This window comes from Solanum pennellii, chromosome 1, assembly GCF_001406875.1.
Source record: "Solanum pennellii chromosome 1, SPENNV200".
NCBI lineage: Eukaryota > Viridiplantae > Streptophyta > Magnoliopsida > Solanales > Solanaceae > Solanum > Solanum pennellii.
In genome coordinates, this window is record NC_028637.1 from 93,277,753 (window position 1) to 93,296,326 (window position 18,574).

Below are 18,574 nucleotides of genomic sequence, written 5' to 3' on the forward strand. Positions count from 1 at the left end.
GATTGGTTACCCGATAAAGATAAAAAGTTGTATATATTTACAGTAAAAAAAAACAAGCAAAAGTTTTCATTTTTTGTAATATTTCAATTTAATTGATTTACGGGTAATACAAGCTTCTTTTTTTTCAAAAAAAATTTAGTTTTAATTTTAATTTTTACACTCTAGATAAGAGAAAATGTATTTCTTTTAAGAGTACTGTCATATTTTCTTGGCCAAACACGAAGAGAAAAACGATTTTCCTTCTCTCAAATCTCATTCTAAACAAAACATTATGTTTTGTATATATATGTAAAAAAAATTTATGTATAAAGTATAAATAATCGCCGAGTAATATGTATGGAAAGATCTTCTAGGGTAAGTGAGGATCATTTCTCCCAAATGAGACTTTACACCATATGAATTCAGATTTATTCAAGTCCTAATGAGGATATCGAATAAAAAGAAAGTTTTAAGTTTTAGAATAGGTTGAAAAGAAAATCCAAACTAATTTCTTAAGCTTTTATCTTTTTTTTCCTGGACACAACAATTTATTCATTGATCAGAATCAAAATATAAATCCTTTCAAATTTTATTAAAGCAGTTTTTACTTTTAAATCAAAGCTCAGTGGAGAAGACGAGGAAATAATATTGTTTTTGTTACTAGACAATAATCACAGGCAGAAAAATACAATTAAATATAAATGTCAACTTTGGCATAAGATACAAATTAGTACTGATAAATAAACGAGCTCCAAAACACAAGATGCAACTCAATAGTTTTCTTCTGTTCTTACTACAACAACATACCCAGTGTTTGAGGTAAATAGACTAAGGAGCTGTTACATGCATTAAAACAAGCAAGACGAGTATTACCCCAAAATGATTGCAGAGGCAAAGCAACTACACAGTGAACTTGTTAACAGATTCCAAAATCAAGTTTACATTACACGATCTCCTTCCCTCTTTACAAGTCTAGTAAGACATCAAAATTGTGGAACATGTACGAGAAATATTATCTTGCACTGAAAATTGGTTCAGCATCTGCACTTGGTTGACTTCTTCTAGTGTACTTGAGTAGTAAACCTTCTGAAGAAAGTCCTGGTACCTTCAGATCCCTATACATTCATAACAAAAGTGGAAATGGAGCATATCATATTCAACCATCAAGTACGACGAAAGAAACAGGATTGAAATCATAGGCAATGTAAAAACCAACCTGACAAATGGCTGCAGTTCTTTCCATTCCCACTTTGGCTTCTCCTGGAATAGTTTGGAAAACCGTTCAGCAGGCACTGATGGCAGTGAAGAAACACTAAAAGCATAAATCCGAGTCTCTATCCCGATCTTTTCGGTTAAGACTTCTCCTTCTAGCACATCAAAACTTGCATGCATCCCTTCTGGAACTTTCTTCCTCCACTCCTCCATAAATCTTTCAAGTTTCATTTTTTTCCCTCTTAGGATTACTCTAGCAAAATGCACACAAACTGGCCTTTCTTCCAACCTCCATGTGCAGCCTCCTCTAGTCTCATCATCCACCTTACTTCCATACACTCCCAAACAGTGCTTTACTATTTCACGAGGAAATCCATCTGCCTCTAGCACAGGCAAAACTTCATCTTCGTTTAGAGCACTTAAAAGCCAGTCATTCAGCACTGCATTATGCAAAAGCATGTTCAGAAACGCATCCACAAAGTTCTCATCTAAACTTCGCCAAAGTCCATCTGTCTCTACTGCTGCAAGAGCTCGCAACCCTGTGCACAGTTCCTCGTCACTGGCTTGCACCTTCTCAACAAGATCACTCCATGAATACAAGCCCTTGTTTTTGTGAGCCAATTCAGTATTCATTTGTGACACTTCATCAAAACTATAAGGGTTTTCTGAAAGAAGCAATTTGAGTTTGTCCAATCTAGGAGCAACCTCGACAAGTTCCATACTGCCAGGTACTACTTTGATTACAGAAGCAACCACCGCATTGTCATGATCCTTTTCACTTGAGTTTGGCGAAGCTCCAAATGCGATTGATAGGTTGGAAGGGGGTATAAGGAATAGAGAATTAGAAGTTCCAACAAATTTAATGGCATAAGTTTTTGTCTGACTACAAAGAACTGCATCCTCATCTGGCTGCCCTCTTATTGTTACTCTACAGAATAAGAATAAATTCAACACAATCCAGATAAACAAAAAACGCAAATTGAAGAACTTCACTGAACAATACCACCACGTACCTTTGATTGAGGATATCAGGTAAAAGCTTCTCATCAAGCTCAAGAAGCATTAAATCATCATGAGGACCAAAGAGCTGGTGATAAGCAATAGAGATTGAAGTATTAGGTTGAACATTTAATATTGCCTCTGCTCCTCCTTCACCATAAGGTAGTGATTTTTCTATTTCCATCTTCAGGCCTAGGCTTCAAGAGAAACCTTTCCAATACCCCCAACAACCACAAAAAAAAAGTAAAAAAGAAAAAGAAAAAAGAGGGGAACTTTCCTTGTCTATAAAGTCCTCATAAGATAAATTTCTAGAGCAACAATACAAAGAAAAACTCTAGTAAAAACAAATACGAGCACAAACAGTCCTGTGCAGAATAGTTATCAGGATCAAAAACCCAGATGACGATAGAACTCAAATGACAGTTCCATTGTCATGCCACAACATGTATCTACACTTGACCTGCAAGACAAAACATCTCCAACCTAAGTTGAAGTACAAAACTAAACAAAAAATATTTGTTCTGAAAAATATGAGAACAGCATGAGCTGAATTTATTATTTTAATTTGACAACCTTTAATTTTGTTAAAGTCGAGGGTCTACCGGAAGCCACTTCTCTACACTCATAAAGGTAGGGGTAAGACCTATGTACATCCTACCTTTTCTAGACCCTGCTTATGGGATTTCACTAGGTATGTTGTTGTTCTTGTCGTCATGACTTGTTTAGTTCTGGTTTAAGGCAATGGCGAAATTTATCATCAAGGATTATATACTCATTAATTGTGCAGTTCTTACTGAACACAATGAATGAAAAAAATCATTTGATGGTCTTTAAGAGTTATAGTCTTATAAATTAGGAATTTCTGAAAGAATCAACTAAGAAAGTAACTCCTATCTGTAGAAGACCCAGAAGATAAAATATATTTTGAAGGTTGAACTTGTACAGAAAGTGATCAAATACAAAACCAATTCTATGAGATCATTTTAAAATCCAATTGAAAGTTTGGCAAACTTAATCAGCTGAACACCGTAAAGATAGGGAAACTCAGCTAACATTCCAAACATTTATGTATGTAGCATCGGAAAGAAGAAAAAACAAGACAGCATATGCATTCAAGTCAACTTCGAAATGAATACGGTTTTGGAGAAAATAATCTTCTAAGTTTGAGAAAAATAATCTGAGAAAACATAGATTTCCAACCGAAAATTTGGTGGCTTCTTCAGATGCCCTGTAAAGTTTCCAAGGATATGAGCCGTAAGCTTGACGTGTAAAATTGCAGCAGCAGTTCGCAACAGTATGAGTTGATGAATGTAGTCTTCGTATCCCTAACCACAGTTTTCCTGAAACTTTGATTACTTAAATAGTAGGTTAACTAGTAGTTATTATTTCAGAAGTCGCATTTCTTCTTGATTCTAAATTTCTTTAACAAAGAAGTGGCTTTCTGAGATAACATCTATTAGTTGAGTGACTCTATGAGAAATCAACTAGGAGTTCTCTATTTCATACAAAAGCATATTATATAATCTGACACGAGTCACTTGATACTTTCTATCTTCCGAAATCCCAGAATGAATCATATGATTTTCAAATAGTACTTTGAATTCTTTCAAAAATTCATATTTTTTTCACCCATAATGTGATGATTCCTCCATTCTAATAACTTATCAACTTTATAGCCAAAAAACAAACAACTTTAATATTAAATCTGCTCTTACTAATAAAATATAAGTCAAATTAACTTCCTAAAACCTTGTGATTATTCAGATTTTGTTGCATCAGTATATCAGCAAAAAGTTAATCAAATAGGGAGAAAGCAAAAAATGACCCAACTCTTCAAAGAGAATACAGGAGAACAAAATGCAATATAACTAGCAGTTTCTACAAAATAAAGCCTGAATTCTTTGAATAGACATTTGCAACCTTTTGTTGTCTATGGAAAACAACGAAATATTGGCCAATAATAAAAAAAGAACTCGTATCTAAATTCTTGTCATAATTGTTCATTTCTCATAGAACCGAATTCCTAAAACGTCAAATACTTGTTGTTCCAGATGAACTTAACAAGATCTCAAGCAATAGCAGCAAAAAGAAAGAAAAAAACACACACACCAAAACCATCAAAATGAACACGGCAAAACACAATCCCAAGTTGAAAATTTCAAAACCTATAAGCAGAAAAATTTACCCTTTTCTCCAAGGAAGCGATAATTGTGCGTTGATCTCCAATGGAGTTCGGTAGGGTTGAAGAAATTAATAGAGAGAGAAGTAGGGGAAGTATAGCTTTGGATTTTGGAGGGAAAATGGAAGAGATGAAAGAAAATTTCGCAATTTTTTGTTAAGCCCACTGTTATGGGCTTGGCCCTTATATTAGAAATTTTTGTGTTTGGACTATAATTAGAGCCCAAGTATGTGTATCATCACCGTCACAGGGAAACTTACATAAATAAATTTTATTAAAAAAAATATTTATCATTTACAACAATAATTAAGTAAATACCTCGTGAAAAGAAAACTAATTACAAACATGTATACCCTTACATTCATACTCTACTAAATAATTACACTATATACAGACCAACTAATTTCGCTCAATTAATGCTAAATCAATATTTTATATTGGGCATAATATATAAATATGCTCTTTAAATTGGCTTTGGATCACATTTATACCCTTTAACTTTGGGTATAAAATTGAACAAATAGACACATATATTCTACATGTCATCCTACGTGTCATTTTTTGTCCTATGTGGTGTCTTACGTGTATTATGTCATGTAGAACTCATGTGTTTATTTATTTAAAAGTTAGATAGTTAAAGTGTCTGTTTATGCATTATGAAAGTTGGAGGTCAAAATTAAAATTTGAAGTCAAGTTTAGGGTCTAATATATGTATTGTGTCTTTATATTTTATTGATATCGTTAGACTGATAACTTCGCTTAACTGATATCATATAGTACTATATTGATACCATCAAGGCATATAATTTCATTTAACAAATATAAAATCAATATATATACACTGTAATGATGTATGATACTGATAAATACAAATACTTTTAAATCAAATATTTTCGTTTATGTATTAAAAACACAAACATTCACTTACTTTAAAGGAAAAAAAAAAGTTTGAGAAAACATTTTATTTTCGTATCCAACACACACCCTAATAAGGCACATATTTTTTAGGGAAAATTGTATATAATAGCAAACTAATAACCTAAAATAAATAGAGTAGCTAGGGTTTGATTTAATTGTGCTCCATAGCAAAAGTTTGCAAAAAATTGTCAGACGCCTCTCTCCCAAATATCTCGCTTGCCACTCTCCTTCAATCTCTCGCTCGCTTCCTCACTTTTTATACAAATACAAGTGTATAAAAATTATTTCTAATTGTATAAAGTAGAGAAAATTGTATAAATACATATATTTTTGTTCCCCTCTCTCTCCTCTTTCAGATCTCGGTCGCCAATCTCCCAAATCTCGCTCGCCACCCTCACATTTCTCACTTAAAACTGAAGCGAAATGTATAAATTGCGTTATCGTTTGTATAAAGCGTGAGAAAATTGTATATACACATGCAATTACATATATTTTCGTCCTATACACTTATAATTATACAATAAAAATACTCCTCTGTCCAATTTCTTTTGCCTTTATCTCTTTCTCATTTTATACAATTTTCAAATTGTATCTAATTTCTCTCTTTCTCGTTTTATACAATTTGATTCAATTGTATATTCCTTGTCAAGTCTCTTTTGTCTTTCTTTCTTTTTCATTTTATACAAATTCAAATTGTATATAGTCATTCTATACACTTGTAATAATACAATTCTTTTTATATACTTCGTTTTTATACAGTTCTCTGCCAAGTGTCTTTCTCTTTCTTGTTTTATACACTTTATTTTATACAATTTGCTTCAACTGTATATGTATAGCGAATTATACAGTTTCTATGTTTGCTATGGATCACAATTATGCAAACTTTGCTATAACATACAAATATAAATTTTTTATTTGCTATATGTGAAAGTTATCATATTTTTTAAGAAATAAGAAAAGATAACAGTTGAAAAACTAATTCCATGCGCACGATAAGACAGTCTAGTAGCTACAAAATAATAATTTGGCCCGTAATATTACAATTTTATTCCAATGGCTATTGTTGCATATAAATCAACTAATTTTTATACATTATTTGAGTCGAAGATCTTTCGCAATAATAAAATACGTAAAAATAAAATTTACGTATATTTTACTTTTCTGACTTATAATTTATTGGATATGTGGTTGATTTTTGTGCCTTTCTAGCACACAGTCAAGGACCAATTGTCCCATCACCATGATGTTTCAACACCAAGTGAATCTTTAGAACACTAAATAGCCCAAAAAAGCAAAAGATTTGGCCATTAATTTCTAAATTGATTAGATAGGTCATGAAGGTGCCAATTATTTTGGACAAGCAAATCTAATATAAGATTACTTTCATTAGTTCTTACGTAAGTTATATCTCTCTTATTTAGTATACATGCAATATATTGTGTGTATTTAACAGGAGGAATACATTTTTCATAAATTATTGATTAAAAAATAAATAAATTTCTTAAAAGTAAGAAAAAAAAATTGTATATGAGAAATCTAAAAAAATAATCATTTTTTTTCTATAGTAGGTGACTCCCTCTAAATATTCAGTAGTATGCACTGCTTTGATTGTAATAATTAATAATAATAAATGGATGGATTTTTTTGTTGGATACTCATCTCTAGCACATAGATATTTATGAATATGACTTCAAAAAATTAGACTATATATCCTTTCAGATGAAAATTGACCCTGCAAGTGTATTAAGACAATAGTTTGTAATATAAATTATTTCACTCTTACTACCATTAAAGCTATAATAGATGAAACACCGTTATTTTTTTCTTAATTTGACTTAGAGTTTTGAGTATGAAAAGTCTTGATAGAATTTTTCGTCTGAATAAATCTTAACTGGCACAAATCTGAATTAATTAAATTTGATGGAATTTTTTTTAAAAAAAAAATTATTTCATGGATGTCCAATATCGTATATCTCCCATGTTCTCTTGTTATCCTCCCAATTAATGACATATTTATTTATATTGCAAGTAAATATATATATTTATATAATTGGTCAACATGTTTCTGTACCTCCCATGTTCTCTTGTTGAAGCTATTTAGAAAAGTAGAATTACTTAAAATAACAGACAAATATAAAAATAAAATTGAATACTTTGCAGTGAAATTAACAAAAACAATAGACTTAGTTTTAGCAATATATCATTAAGACGGATCATATTAAGTTACATAAATTCTTTAACATAACTCGTAAAATATATAACATGAAAATATAAATTTAAATTACATTACTAATAAATTATTTATCATGAGAGATAAAAATTAAAAATCGACACAAAATAAAGGCAAAAGTGCAAATGACTCATCAATTATTTTTTTTAGTCCAAGTCCACATCAATGACTTTAAGTAGCAACATGAAAATGTTTCCAGGAAAAAGGGAGCTGGAAGGGAAGGGAAGGGAAGTAGTTGGAAATCGATCCCACAAAATTTATGGCTACATACTCCCTCGGTCTACAATTGTTTGTCAGGTAAGATCATGCATTTTCCTTAAGAAATTTTTTATACGAAGTGTAATTTGATTAATATAATCTTAAGATATTAAGAATATCAAAAGTCTATATAACTTTTTAACTGAAAAAAATGGAGTAATTATCAAAGACAAAATTGAAAAAAAAAGATTGAATGATTATTTAAATTGACAATTAATTAATATATCTGTCAAAAAATTATGGACGAAGAGAGAATATATTACAATATTCATTTGCCCATTCATCTGGATATTTGTTGTCTTAGATAATCTCTTTACTACACGCTTTTTATTCATTTTTATTTGTTTAGTATGAATTTGATGTAATCTTTTAATAGAAAATTAAAAAAAAATGAATTGTGTTATTCTCTGGATATAATAAAGCCAATGTAAAAAAACTGTATCGAAACTTGAAAATGACTAAAACTAATAATAAAGGTAATATATTTAGTGCTATTATCGATTTTATGCAATTGATATACTTACTCGGTTTCTTTTTATTTGTCCATTTTCTTATGTACCCCTTTTTGTTTGTTATTTTTTGATAAATTAAAAAATAACAATTTTTTAAATTTATTATATCCTCGATTTATTACTATTAAGTTAATGTTTCTGTAACATATAGTGAGTAAAAATATTTGGAATCTTATCAGTTAGATAAAATGATAAATTTACTATAACAATCACTATTTTCTCAATGTGTATGAAGTCAAAATTCGACAAGTAAAAAATAACACACTGAATAGCTTTATCTTTTTTTAATGCTAAATTAAAGTGAAATATGAAAATCATTACAAATAATATGAAATGACTCATTGTTGTTCACATTGATCTACAATCGACAAGAGTTACAATATATAAAAATTTCAATAAAATGCAAACTTAAATTAGATTTGAATTCTACTTCATTATTTCAAAAATCGAATATCCAAATTAAAATTTTCATATCTAATTTGATAAACCGAAACACAGCCAAGTACAATGTCTCAAAACCTTATTCCTATATTTGATAAGTGTTTCAACAGTCAACACTATATATACAATTGATGAAATGTGGTATCATTCATGAATATTTGAAAATTGATAAGCTTGCGTCTAACCTTATCTTAGCTATTGGGTTATATATACATGGAGATACACCTAATTTAATTGAAAAATTGCCAAGTTTGATAAGAATCTAATTGAAGGCAACAACATGCATTTATATCTATAGACATATATTTGCTGGCTTCATAATATATGTTTTCTAGTATCAAACTACCTCCTTCACTGCCCCTAATGATACAACGACCTCACATACATCATGGCCTACGTAAGAGGGAGCACGAATCAAAATTTTCATTAAGAAAAAAATGAAATAATTGGCCATACAAAATAAAGTATCTAGATATTTATTTTACTCTTTTATATCGATATAAATTTTTAATGAAAAAATATAAATGAACACGTGTCGATACGATGTGGGCCCCACCATTAGGGTATTTATATTTATTTATATATACATCATGTACAAGACTTCTTGTCATGAATAATTGTCTGGGTGCAATTAAATATTCATACCTGTTAATTTGCTTCCTGTCACTTCATTATAGGACGGAGTTAATGTTGTGACCCTTTTTCCTCTATAATTCAACAAGAATAAGTTATGAACGAATTAATTTTCCAACGTAGAAAATAATGAATGATATTGATTTTGACTTGCGTTTATGCACCGAAGGTTTGGTGCGTAGAATAAATTCTTAATTATATGAAGTTATATTTTTAACGTTGGAAGAATAAGTTTTTTTTTTACCTTTTCACGAGTTTCATTTAGTTTGTGGGAGGGAGTATATAAAAATTGAATTCGGTATTTGAATATTCTTTTACATCAATGATTTGACAAATTTATCAATGATTTATTTTTAAATTTTCTAAATGCCGAATAAATAATGATGAAGAGATAAAAGAAAATTTCACTATTCTAACATATTGATTGTAATACTTATAAAGGGTAAAAAATTGAGTATTCAACTTTTTTAAGCCTTTCTAATTTTTATAAGAAAAGGAATTGATGTACACATAGGAAAAGTCGTGTGCAATGAAATTGCAAACACATGATATGATAGATAGGACATCAATTTTGTTCATGTATAGTGATATGACTTTTATTTAAGGTGTATAAAATGCATGAGATTTATTTGAAGTGTTTATATAAAAATTAATGTTAAATTTAAGAGATTTGCTTTCTGATTGGTCATGTTCCTCACTCTTTCTGTCTAGTGATGTCGCATGGGTCTCCATATATATAATTTGGTAGTTCAAGGTTTGCACACAGGGAAATCTACATAAATATATTATAATAAAAAAATATTTACCATTTATAGTAATAGTATTTTTTTTATTTAATCACTTTTAATCTATTTATAATACAAGTGTAATACATATTACAAAGATAAATTTATTATTCAAATATAATACAAGTTTTAATATGGATAATACATTTAAAAACACATTTTAATACACTTGTAATATAATGTGACAATTTTTTACCAAATAAAACATAATATATTTCAAAAACAATTATAATTCAAATATATTACATACATAATTCACTTTTAATACATATTACAGATTTATCATAATATTGCTATAAATGGTAATAAACTAAAAGTATCACTAAAATCAGTAATTATTTTTAAAAATATATTAATTTATATAATTTTTCGCATCAATCACAACATCGCATGCTTAATGTACTTTTATAACTGAGGTTCGAGTAGATTAAAATATATATTAGTTTTATTCAGTCTATTATAGAGTAGACGAGTTATTTTTAATAAAATATCAACTCAAAATAATATAGTAGTATTCTTCATGCGAGTATTAATTTTTATCGAATGAATTTAAGACCGTGTAAGCGATCTAGTTGAATCAATGTTGTATTCGATCCAAAAAATAAGTGTTGAAAACTACGTATTATGGATGGGATATCTAATTATATTTCACACTAAACCTAACATTAAAAGAATATATAAAAAAAAACAGTTGCGAGTTATAGTAATTAAAATATTCGTATATTCATGATTCAACAATGATATTTCAGTGATTAAGGGTGTTCAAAACGGCTCTAAGAATTGCGTGTTCAAAACAAATTGACTTTATACTAAAGCCAATATATTTCAAATTAATAAATTTAATTTTAAATGAAATAATTTTATTTTTATTTATTAGTTTTACCATGGGAAAAAGAAAATATACTCTTGAACTATCGTAAATGATATGTAGATATCCTTCGTCATATTTTTTGAGAAATTAGTATCCTTGCCGTTCAAAAATAAGAACATATATGTCTTTCACTCTAACAGAAGACTAAATAGGGACACATGGCAAAATCTTATCCGTCGATCTGATATTTAATAAATATCGAATCGATAGATAAGATTATGACACATATATGTCTGTTAGTTTAAAGAGTATATATGCTCTAGTTTTTGGACGGCAAGGGTACCAATATCTCAAAAAATATGACAAAGGATATCTACATATCATTTACGATAGTTCAAGAGTATATTTGTCTTTTTTTTGTTTTATAATTTGAAACGTTTTCTAACCCTTTATATCTTCTATTTTTGTAAGAAAATAGTTTCCCATATAATATTGTTCTTGTTAGGGGTTCTTTGTATTATTATTGGTGCAAAAACATTAAAATTTAGATAAGAATAATATACTAGTATAATTTCTGCTATTTGAAGAAGGATATTTGCATTGAAGCTGCAACCGACTAGGCAGTGAGAGAATGTGGTTATTTATTTTTTCCTTATATTGCGCTTGTGTATTTATTTATTTATTTATTTTTTAAATAATAATAAAAATTTAGATATATTTATCACATCATTTTTGAATTACTCGTGTCATTTAATACTTCATTTAACACATCAAAAATTAGGTACTCCCTCCGTTAAGAAATGTTAGTCATGTTGCTAGGGCTGTTCAAAATCGAATCGAAATCGATAAGTCGAATCGATAAAAAAGTTACTGATTATAGTATTGGGTTATTGGTTTAGTGGTTTTGATAACGATTTTAATTTTTTATGTTATCGGGTTATCAGTTCTTAAAGGTTAAAGTTTTTTCTTAACGGGTTAACCGATAACCCAATAGTAAATTAAATAATTATATTTACACTATTTTGTATATAAAGTCCTCGACTTAGAGTTTAATTTCCTACTTTTAGTTTTGGTTGTCTCAAACACTTGATCATTCTATGATGTAAAAGTGTTTGCTTTTGAGCAAGATGTAACTTGTGAACTCAAGTGCATGGTTTATTTGGTATGTCACCTTGTTTCTAAGTGATTTTCAATATTTTTTCTTTTGTGTCAAATCTCAACGGTTAAATCGATAACCGAACCGATAACGATCAAAAACCAATAAACCAATAACCGATAAGCCAATATCTTAATGTTTCTGTAACGGTTTAGCATCTCTACAAACCGATAACTAATAAGTCAACCCGATAAACTTCAAAACCAAACCGAACCGGCCGATACACAGCCCTACATGTTGCACTTATCGAAAGTCAATTTGACTATTTTTTAAAGGTAAATTAGATCACATTAATTCGATATTTTAAACAAAAAAATTAGATATTCTAAAACTATATGAAAAGTACTATAAATTATAATTTTTTCATATTAATATGATGAAAAATGCATCTTAAAATGTTAGTCAAAATTTTTATATTTTGACTTTAAAAATAAAAACCATGACAAACAATACCAGACGAAGAAAGTATATTTCACGCACTTAATTTATCTACACATAACACGTGTATCTATAAAAAAAAACGCACTCTTACTAAGTTTTAAGTAGTTAGTTATTTGGACTAAATTTGAGTATTTATTTTTTTTAGAATTTATTAAATTCAAGGAGCTAGTAAGATATTTAGTCCTCAATTTTTACGAATCTTGATTGCAAGAATCTCCTTTTGAATTGCAAGAATTTCTCACACTCTCTCTCTCTCTCTAATACTCTAATTACTTGTTTATTTTAAATCAATAGATTTGTTAAAAAATAAAAATTATGAGTTTATTATTTTATTTCTATTAATTATTAAGAAGATAAATTAAATATTTAAGATTTTTAATTTTTTAAATATTTTTCAAAACAATTGTTGAGAATATAATATGTAAAAAAATTGACTTTTCATAATTTATCAAAATAACAATTAAAATAAGACAAATAAAAAAATAAATTGACAGAATAATAGAAGAAATGTGGTTGGATAGTGTAGGATTTGATAGTTGCATTAAATAAAAATTAAAGCAAAACTGGTACTTAGTACTTACATCTTCTCCTAATTTCTTATTTTAAGTGATGAAACACATAACCACGTAGCAGAAGCTTTGTCCACTAAACTTTTTTTTTTTAATCAAAAATTAATTTGACATCATTTATTAAATGATGATTAGTTATGAATTTTAAGTCATCAGTAATATATTATTTTAAGTCATCAGTAATATATTATTTTATCATTGGAGTATTTGATTTATGACAAACTATTATTTGTCCCGAAAAAAATAAACTGTTGCGACAATGATAAATTTAACTTCAAGTTTATTTAATTTTCTTTTGAAAAAAAAAAAAAGAAGAAGAGATAAATTGAACTTCCTAGTTAAATATGGTAAGTTTTAGCCATTTTATATTTTATTATGATCTTAATTTTTTATGATTAAAATAGCTATTATTGAAACTTATTATTGTATAATTTAATTACATGCTATGGAAAAAATTATAGCTAAATATAAAATAATCCTTACTACTCGTGTGTAGGATTACAAGTAAAAATATCATATTAATTTGACGTAATATATTATATATAATTTAACTTGGTCTTTATTGTCAGTTAAATACCCACTTTTTGTTGTGACTATCTAATCTAAGTTTAAAGGGACCTCGTGCATCGATCGAAATGATAAAACAAGTGTTTTTACTTTGTTAAACTTACTTTTTTTAAAGGGTAAAATTTATTCGCATCAAATGTATATATACACCAAATTAATATATACATATTATATGCTTAAATTTATAATTTATTTTATTTAATTATAATTAATTAATGTGTTTTACTTTATTAAATCACGTAATAATAAAGTATGCTTTTTTTTTAAAAAAAAAACAACTGACTTTTAATAGTATTTCTTTTGTCTTTCTTGTTTACCTAGTGAAAGGAGAAATAAAAGAGGCTAAAAATTTACATCTAATAGATGGATGTATGCTATATATTTGAAATTTGAACATATATAATAATTATTATACTATTTAATTATGATTAGTCTATGAAATTTTTTACTTTATTAAGTTACTTAGTAATTACCTTGATAAACTGAAGGTTAAGTATATTTATTGAAAAAGAGGGTAAAAAATTAGTGGCAGTTTGACCATGAAGAAAATAAAATAATTTTTTCACTTTATTTAAAAATTGAAATTAGAATTTTCTTTGGACCAAAAATATTTAAAAGCGGAATGCGCTTTTCTAAAAAAACATAACATGTGTTATAAATATGAATAGATGTTAAATAGTGAGATTATTATTTTTATATAACTAAAACTTTTTGGATAGATCTGAAAAAGGAAAAATGTGAAAACAAAGTTTTGGTGTTTTTCAAATTAAGCTTCAAAGTTGTAGTTGGATATTTTTATGATCAGTCACTGGCCAAAAAAAATAATTTAATCATGACCAGATGAGTCCAATTGAGAGAAAAATAGGAATTACTACCGTATAAATTTGGATCAGATGGATAGAGACATGGAATTGATTAGGTTAATTTGAAGCATTGAACGTACATACAACGCCAAATACATAAGCAGATTTTTAAAATTATTGAGTTTTTTTTCTCAGGTACCTCAAGTACGTCATTTTTTTATTAAATCATTGAACCCCCATAATTTGTTTCGTTTAAACAAACACCATTGTCTGATGTGGAACCAGATTTGTGAGGGTATTGATGGAGGATATATATGTTGTTCCACAACTCATTAGTCCAATTGATAGTGAAAATGTTTGAGAATAATTGTGTTTTACTTAAGTCATTTGAACACATTAGAAAACAAATGAGACTAACACGGTTTGTCTTCATTCATTTAATCAAAATTATTACAATTCGAAAATAATTGAAGGCATTTACAATAGAAAAGCCGATCAAAATCAACCAACAGTATTTTAAAGGAACAAATTATGTGTGGTTCAATGATCAATAAAAAAATAATCTAATTAAAATATCTAAGAGAAAAAATCTAATAAATTTAAAAATCTGTTTATATATTTGACCTACGTACAATAAAGCCTATCCAACAACATGCATTTACAATAGTAATTGCAACTATATGGTAAATTTATTTTCTTCACTTTTGTCAACCAAAACTTTAGAACAATGCATGTGACTGTCTTAATTAATAGCTACTCCCTCTTGTTCATAATAATAACTATGTCTATGTGGGTAAATAAAGGAAAATATTTTCTCAATTTTTTTTATATTTTATTGGACAAACTTTTTGAAAAACAAGGAGAATAACTTCATTAAAAAAGTAGGAAAAATGGGATGGTATATTTTATATTTATTGTATTCCCTTGACCATCCCACTCGATACAGTTTTGCTAATTAATAGATATAAATTTTTAAACAAATAATTTATGATTTTATGAGACGAATATGAAAGATTGTGAAGTGATTATGAGGCTTGGTTTACTTCCTTTGTGAAATTTGGTTACTCAGACGCAAGCAGAAGTTAGCTTGTGCGATTCAATGATCATAAATACTTGGTCAATCAGACTTTGACTTTCTCTTATATAATCACTTGCGAGCTGTTACACAAATTTTGAAATTAAAATTTCTCTGAAAAATGAATAAATAAAAAGTTTTTGATAAAATAAAGAAATACTTCCATTCTAGTGCCTACAACGTCAAAAAGCCTTCATTACTACACCTATGGGTCACTGAAACCACTATGGGGTCTATGTTGACCTAGCCTAGTTGGTGAAGAAGCCTACAAATGGTAACCACTCTGTATCCGTCATCTTTTTAAAGAAGCTGAAAGGCTAGAATCGACGCTTATGACATAAGTGACAAATGACATATAATGTATCTTTGTATTAGGCCATAAATTAATGGGCAATGAATATTACTGAAAAATCATTATTTTTATATTGAGATATTTTATTTGAAAATATTCGATGAGTATTTTCACAGATATTTTGATCGAATTAGTGAGAAATAAAATATCAAATAGCTATTCAATTATTTTCATTATTTCATTAAAAATTTATTTTTTATCACGTGTTTTTTGATGAGTTAATTTGGTGAAGATAAAATAGACAAATGATATTTTTATAACATAAAATTTCTTTTAATTTATTATGAAAAATCCTTTATTTCTAGCTGAGGAAAAGCTAGTAAGAATGCCATATAAAAAGAATTATTGAGGATATAGTTTTAGTGTAGTGTGAGAAATTTTGTGGAAAATGGACATAATCACACCATGGTTAGAGTTTTAAGGTAAGGATAACGCATTTATTAATATACCAAAAATTATAACTAATAATAATGACATAATTGTATTCTTTATTATACCAACTAATAATAATGACATAATTGTACCTTAGCTCAACAAAAATATCAACTCTCTCCATTAATTTTTCGGCAGCAAATAACAATAGTTCGGTAAACTCTATGGTTCCTCCAATTGTCCTTTTTAAATTGATAATTAATTTTAATATATATACTAATTTCTATTTTTAGCAATAGTAACTTTTTAATTACAGATCTTATGTAGCATATTTAAAATCTTAAAATTCAAAAGATATTTTGATGAGTTCTAAAAAAATAATTCTTTATTCTTATTTCTTTTCATAATCCAAAAGAAATAAGAAAGTTCATTAAGTAGATTGAAATTATACAAGGAACACTATTATCATTTCTAATTTTCTATGCTTTTAACGGGCTTTCATTGATTATTGTTATAATTTTTTTTTTTTTAAATTAAAGTAAGGCATATACTAAATTCTGTACATGATCATTATTGTTGTACAAAAATTGTAATTAAAGTTTGGCGCACCACACTCTGTACATAATTATTGCAATAAGACTATTCTTCAATCTCTTATTTTCCTTTGCTTTTTAGACTTAAAGAGGACATTTGAATCGACTTTTGTTTTAGTAGCTTGTAAGCTAAAAATTAAAGTTCAAAAATATTCAAACTTTTTCTTTTAATTTATTTTAATATATTTTATACCTAAAATCTTAGTTTTTTCAAACAATATTAAAAAAAAAAGAAAATTTTTAAAAATTAAATACTACTTAAAATAAATCAATTCAAACGCATTTTTTCTTTTTTCATTCTAAAAATGAGGAGAAGGAAACAGTCGGTGTAACCCCATTGTTGGTTGGTCATTAATGTTTTCTGCAACAATGCAAAAACATATTTCTCTAGCAATCAAACCTTTTCCCTTTGGTAGTTGAGAATTATAAATGTTTTTTCTTACAAAAAATTTCCTAAAATAGGTGGTTAAATTTCAAGTAAAACTCCCTACTATAAATAAATAGTCTGAAATAGTTATAGTCATTTTAGAAAATTAAGGTATAATTTTGCTATTCATTTCATTCATTTTTATTAGTTCGTTTTTTTAAAAAAAATTAGAATTTATATCATTAGATAGAGCTTCTATCGATTTTTTTTATCAAAAGATAAAGAACTTCACGGACATGTACAATTCAGTACAAGCAAGGAAGGCGAAATCTTACCTTATCAATTCTATTAGTCCATTTTTGACTTTACATGTTAGTATTTACGAAAATAATATTTAGTATCTGAATTCTAAACTTAACATTTGTACCTATTTAAGAAATTTATTAAAATTAATAACTATTTAAAAAAACCCTAATAAATTCAATCGAACACATATTTTGTTGGGGTTTGATTACGAATTTTAATCTCCACGCACTTCAATTTTGGCTTAACAGGCGCCTGTCACATTATAGTGTTATAAACAGAATTAAACTCTTTTGATATATTCTATGCAGGAGCGGAGCCAACATATGTTCTTGCTGGTTCATCCAAATTTTATTCGACGAAAAATATTACTATATATATATTTAAAATTATTTTTTTAGATATATATAATATATATTGAATCTATTTCGACTAACTCATATGTTTATTTTTTCAAATTTTAAATCTATTTATTGAAAATTCTAACTCTATAACTGATTCTATGATATCCAGCTTAAAGGAGACACATTTATTTTTAATTTGTTGAAAAAAGATACATACTTATAAATTTGGTTTTGGAGATGATCAACTTATAAGTTTCCATTTTATTCTTAATAATTCTTTTTGGTAATCAGATAAATATTATTATAACATGATTGGAATCACGAGTTCTAAAGTTCTATAATTTAAATATTTCGAATGTTCCGTATTTTTTTTAGAAGTCTTTATTAATTCGAGCTATATATATAAAAAAAATAAAAATGCTCAGCTTAATTTATAATATATCAAGTACATGTGAGTTGGAGTGTTTATTTTATAACTCTTAGGCCCAGGTGCCGTACAAATTCGTTTGGCTACATGTGCTTATCGATCCTAGGGACGATTTGGGGGTAAAAGGCATTAATTGGACGGAATATTTTAACTATTATATTTTCTTTCAAAAGTTTAAAAATTAAACCTTTTCATTTAATTGTAAATTTAAGATATAAAATTTATATATTTTTGAAAATTATGTAAAA

General features: G+C 27.6%; 1 protein-coding gene across 4 annotated transcripts; it reads right to left on the bottom strand.

Moving 5' to 3' along the window:
• Positions 1–670: 670 nt before the first annotated feature.
• LOC107008515 (sister chromatid cohesion protein DCC1) lies at positions 671–4,508 on the bottom strand. 4 transcript variants are annotated; one of them, XM_015207606.2, is made up of 5 exons: positions 4,376–4,508; positions 3,391–3,530; positions 2,205–2,650; positions 1,196–2,119; positions 793–1,094 (listed from the first exon to the last, which is right to left on the bottom strand). In XM_015207606.2, exons 3-5 carry the CDS (start codon positions 2,372–2,374, stop codon positions 992–994), a joined length of 1,197 nt encoding a protein of 398 aa, XP_015063092.1. In that variant the 5' UTR covers positions 2,375–2,650; positions 3,391–3,530; positions 4,376–4,508; the 3' UTR covers positions 793–991. The 4 variants fall into 4 exon arrangements, with proteins under 4 accessions (XP_015063074.1, XP_015063092.1, XP_015063100.1 ...); XM_015207614.2 differs by having other exon boundaries at positions 3,391–3,536; positions 4,376–4,498; XM_015207588.2 differs by having other exon boundaries at positions 671–1,094; positions 3,391–4,501.
• Between the last annotated feature and the right edge of the window lie 14,066 nt (positions 4,509–18,574).

What these genes read in the sequence shown, in the direction of transcription:
- LOC107008515 (XM_015207588.2), bottom strand. Translation starts at nt 2,374, where the DNA reads ATGGAAATAGAAAAATCACTACCTTATGGTGAAGGAGGAGCAGAGGCA. An exon ending in CCTGATATCCTCAATCAAAG is followed by an intron (nt 2,120 to 2,204) that starts GTACGTGGTGGT and finishes CTTATTCTGTAG; the next exon opens with AGTAACAATAAGAGGGCAGC. An exon ending in GAACTGCAGCCATTTGTCAG is followed by an intron (nt 1,095 to 1,195) that starts GTTGGTTTTTAC and finishes ATGAATGTATAG; the next exon opens with GGATCTGAAGGTACCAGGAC.